The sequence below is a fragment of the Vigna angularis genome, chromosome 7 (genome assembly GCF_016808095.1).
Source record: "Vigna angularis cultivar LongXiaoDou No.4 chromosome 7, ASM1680809v1, whole genome shotgun sequence".
NCBI classification, from domain to species: domain Eukaryota; kingdom Viridiplantae; phylum Streptophyta; class Magnoliopsida; order Fabales; family Fabaceae; genus Vigna; species Vigna angularis.
The window spans coordinates 15,342,401-15,347,644 of NC_068976.1; the positions used below are offsets into that span (position 1 = coordinate 15,342,401).

The 5,244-nt window shown below is 35.8% G+C and overlaps 1 protein-coding gene across 2 annotated transcripts; it reads left to right on the forward strand.

Annotated features, from left to right (window-relative positions):
- The first annotated feature begins 522 nt into the window (after nt 1–522).
- LOC108337466 (NAC domain-containing protein 35) lies at nt 523–4,543 on the forward strand. Of its 2 annotated transcripts, XR_001832909.2 has the most exons (4): nt 523–1,275; nt 2,023–2,286; nt 3,755–4,087; nt 4,174–4,543. XR_001832909.2 is itself a non-coding variant. In XM_017573999.2 (3 exons), the coding sequence occupies exons 1-3, from the start codon at nt 832–834 to the stop codon at nt 3,875–3,877; spliced, it is 831 nt and encodes a 276-aa protein (XP_017429488.1). In that variant the 5' UTR covers nt 523–831; the 3' UTR covers nt 3,878–4,543. The 2 variants fall into 2 exon arrangements, 1 of the variants encoding a protein (XP_017429488.1); XM_017573999.2 differs by having other exon boundaries at nt 3,755–4,543.
- Nucleotides 4,544–5,244: the final 701 nt, after the last annotated feature.

The following is a 5,244-nucleotide window of genomic DNA, read 5'->3' on the forward strand; positions in this document are numbered from 1 at the left end:
ATCTCCTAGCTGTATTATTTTGCATTTCTGTATCACAATAAATATAAATATCTAAACTAGTTAAAGTAATGATATAAATGGAAAAAAAATTAACGCTGCTCAACTTTAACGGCGGACATATGAATAAAATAATCTTGTAAAAATTTGAAATTAAAATTTTTGAAAGTTTTTTATTTTCTTGTCTAAGCACGTGTGTTCTACGAACTGTGAGTAAAGAACTAAAAACAAACGATTTTATTCGAACTTCCTTTGAAATTAGATTGGTAATACCGGTCAACATATATAATTAACATTAATTATTAATCATTAACCATTAATTAATAAAATTCTCAGACTTAATTAAGTGAATATGCCTTGATACGGCAACGTAGCGCAAAGCGCTACGCAATGTCGCAGAACAAGCGGCATTATCCGTACGTATGACACGTGTTGAACCATCATTGGCTATTTCTCTACTCCGTCATGCCCAGGCCGCAGCAGATTCCTCCCCAAGGTCAAAATAAAGTAAAAACCAGGAAGTCTGTGACCAGGTGCTTCGCAGCCGCACGACGCATGATGGTTGAACCACTCATGAGCCACTGATATGAGGCTGCTGCGACTAATGATACCATCACCCGGCTCCACCGTGGGCAAATGAAATGGCGTCGTCACAGCCAATCAAGAGGCGCCATGTCCCACACGCACAGTCACCGGCGGGAGAGTGGCAAAGCTTGCATAACACGATTCTCGTTCTCACTACAAAACCACACTCGCTCTCTTTTTCTTCGTTCTTTCTCCCATTTCCTAAATCCTCCTTAAACCCTAACACTCTCAATCTCAATCTCATGATTAATGGAAGACCGAGCGCAAGATGCACTATTCCCTGGTTGCCGGTTCTACCCGTCCGAAGAGGTTCTACTCGGCTACTACTTAACCAAGAAGAACGAGAACCGGGAGCAGAGGTTCAACGGTTCTGATTTGATCAAGGAACTGAACCTGTACGATCATGACCCCTTCGAATTACCGGACGCTGCGTGCTTCCCGTACGGTTACCGAGGGAGGAAGAAGCATTGGTTCTGTTACACCGTTAAAGAGACCAAAAGCCCAAGCAGAAAGGTCAAAAGCGGGTTCTGGCTCCGGAAGGGAAGGGTTCGAGATATTCGCGATAACGGTGGGATTGGGAACGCTGTTTTAGGCACCAGGTCCCGTTTCGTTTTCTACGTCGGGAATTCGCTGAAAAAAGCTACCAGAACGGATTGGATTTTGTACGAGTACGCATTGGTTGACCAAATTCTGGTACGGTTTCACGATTAATTCAAATCACACCATTTCTTGAAATAGTTAGTTTGCTTTTGGAAGAGCAATTGAAAACTGATTTTAATGCAATTAGATTTATTCTTGCATTTACTTAAAAATAAAATCTAGTATTGGAAGTTACTTAAATTATTTTAGCTGTATAAATTAGAACATGTAACAAATTCCTTAATTTAACAAGTTAAATCAAGTTATGTCAGGAGATAAAATACCACCTTACTGAACAACACTCTGCGCTCATCTTGAAAAAGAGAGAAAAGCAAGAACAGGGGATGCGCAGTAGAGCTCTTCAAAAAGAAGAGCTCTGATACCATCTCAACGTTTCTTGATTGTGTCTGCATGGTCTTGGCACACTCCATATGCATGGTGTTGTTCGCTTCAGTGTAAACAATAGGAGACATAAAGGAAAGAAACAGAACAGAGAAAACCAAGAGCATGAAAGGGAAAAACATGTATTATTAAACTGAAAAGAGAGTATTGTCTTAACGTACGAAAGGGGAGGAAAAGGGATATCTATATCTAAATATATATATATATATATATATATATATATATATATATATATATATATATATATATATATATATATATATATATATATATATATATATAGGAGAGTGTTGTCTGATTGATTGATTATACTGATACTTCAACGTGATTGTGATCATCTAAGGTGAGTCCAAACAAGCCATTGATTAATTGTAACGAATTTGATTTTTGCGTGTGCAGTCTTCGTTTGTGCTTTGTCGTGTGGTTAATAAGCCTCATCATAAGAATAGTCCATCTGAAATTGGTCGCAGTTGTTGTGCTGAAGAGAGTGCAGCTGTGGTGGTGCGACACATCGGTGTTCAACATGATGGATGTGTTGGAGGTGATGACGTTTGTGATAATGGATATGTTAATAGAGAGATTGAGGCCGCTGAGAATCCAATTAGGCGTGGTGGTGAACATGATCATGCAGCAACTGTTTCAGTTGCTCAGGGAAGTCAGCCGGTGAGAAATTAACACTGATTTGATAAGCTGTCTTGTGCTTTCGCAAATTGCATGACTTAAGAAGCTTACCGTACATGTTAGAATGTCACATAAGAACGTAACATATGGTTTTATTTCAAGGGAGAACTTGAATACAGTTTCTTAGGAGGTGTTGGCATTGTTATCTAATCAGAGATTGGAATTTTACCTCAGTTGTTGACCTTTACTGAATTTTTTGTGCAAACTTATATTTGACGGTCATTAAACTTTAATTATGGTAAGAGAACAATACCTAGAGTATCTATGGGGCTGTTTTTATGTTTGTTCTTTGTTTAGCATTTGGCATATTGTAAAAATATAGCGAAACATGAATATAAAAAGTGGAACCTTTTGTTTTTTATAGAATAGAATTGAACGATTACAATTTGAGTTAATGTGTGTTAAGTCTCCATGTTAAATAATACCTTAGTAAGAAATTATTGTTTTTGCTTATTTATGCTTCATTTTTGTTACCATGCATCTAAGAAAGTAAATTTAGTGGCTTATGAGGTGATCTTTGACTTATATACTATAATTTGATAATATGTGAGATTTTCAACATATTCTTTCATGTCCAGAACTAAGTATGGGACTAGATATTTGTGGGTGACAGATAGTGTTCTCATAGCGAGTGACATGATAGTTCTCAACAAACTTTGCTAAAGTAGACTTTAATACAATCTTAGAAAGTGCATTTAAGTGTACTTCAACTTTACAAAACTGACTTATAAGATAAGGTTTGGATCCATGTATATACTACAAGTTGTTTTTTTTTAGTGGATGTAGGATCTCCAGTAATGCAACACTGTGTACGACTTACTACTAGGAAGGCTTTTTGTGTTGGTAGTTTTTGTTTGTGGAGCTAGATAGTTCCACTGGATTCCTTTGAATTATTTTTGTTTCGGAGTTGTCAGTCTCGAACATCAGCAGTAGCCTGAAAAGTGTAGTCAGAATTAGGGCTATTAGCATAGGGAGTCACTCAAAAAATTTGTTGCAACTACTATTTTTAAAAGAAAAACTGAATTTTCAACTCATTCATGTGATGGTTCTTTTCAGATGGCATTTGCATCCATATTTTACTATTAATAGAACTTTTTCTATTAGAGGTAACATCTTAAGTTTTTAATTTTTGTCACAGCATGTCGCTAAAACTACAAATAGGTCACTATGCTCTTGGATATTCGAAATACATACGTGTATTTTGTTTCATTTATGTCTTCGTAAAAGTTGAGCTGTCTACTCTTCTAAAGGTGGAGAACACATGTAATGGTTAACAGAAAGCTCTGCATGTGTCGATTGATAGTTACGCTATTACTTTAAACGTGTTATATTTTTTTATTCATTCGTTCAATTTTAGCATATTCTCCCTTGTACCTTTTCTTTTTATTTATAGTGGAGAATTTTTTTTTTCAAATTATTAAATTCTTTTGGTTGCTGCTGTGGTAATCAGGTTCAGGAAAGGCTTTCTGGACTTCCCTGTGACGGTGCATTGTACATTGAAGCTGTGATACCTCAGCAACACATGCTTTCCATTCTAGAGGAGGATTTCATAGAATTGAATGATATTGTATGAATGGGTTGGTTGTAAGAGATAATGTGAATTCTAATCCAGCTATCAGGAGTATTTGTCACCTGAAACAATTGTATTCAGAATGGATAACTGCCTGAGCTAAAGGAGAGAGATTTATAATATTGAGTAGCTGTTGTTCCACTCAAATGAAGATACATACCGTCAGATGGGTTGGGACGAATGTCATGGATTATGATCTCTTCGCATGTTAAGGTAGTTACTTTAGATCTTTGTATGTTAAACTCTTGAGCCCTACTTGAGGAAATATTCAGCGGATCTTCTTTGTTTTGGGCATGCAGATTTTTTTCCTCTGCCTACTGAATGGCAATTGGCTCCAGAGCGATAGAGTTAGAGTTAGATATTGGTATTGGTAATTGGAATATGCAATTTACACTAATATGCCATGAGCAACTTCACCGTACTTCATGCTTTCATTCCTTGAATGAACGACCTGTTCATATTTAAATTATATTTCATTCCTGGGACCATCAGAATTTACTATCTACACCTTAGTAGCAGGGCCTATTCGTAACTGTCTGTGGTACTTTATTTTTCCTATCTTGTTCAAGAGGTAAATCGGATGAACTCCAAATTGTAAGTGTTACAGCATAACCATAGTTATATGATTTGCCTTAACCTTCTATTTACTTCTGTGGTTAAGCTGACTAATTTTATGATTTTCAGGGTCTTTATGTCTTGATAAATTTCTCTATAAAGACTCAGAGGAGAAAAAACATAAGAAGTAAAATAAGCTTTTCTATAAAGCTAAAAGTAGTTTATGCATTAATTGAAAAAACAGCTATTACAGAAGTTAATATGAGAAAAGTTTTATAAATTAGCTTATATATTAGCCATTTTTAGCTCACGAAGAAACCTATTTCATTATTTTTTTCTTCTTTTGTAAGTGTTTGTAGAGACTTTATTCAAATTGGTACTATGCAATCTGGTACTATGCCATATATATCGTGGTTTTTGTCAACTGGATCTGTGTAGTTTCTGTATATAACAATGCTGCTTGTGCCTTTTTGTGTGGGTATGCCACTAGTGGTATCAATTTATGTTTGTCTATTTGGGGGAGGATTTGCTCTTGTTTACTGCATTTTCATGTGTATTTTATGTGACAGGTTTCATTTCATCGCTACTTGTGTGGTATAACTTCTGTTTTGAAATCCAGTTGTATTCCCTTCTTTTGGCTAAAAGTTTGAGCTTGGCACTTAAAAGGCATGTGAATCGGTTTAAATTGTACTTGATTGCTATGTGAAAGGAAAAAGTTCCAAAAACTAGGAATCAATGATCATTTATCTATTGAATGTTGTTTTCTGCTTTGTCTATGACATTATTGTGTGCTAGATCAATGCACGTTCAGTGAA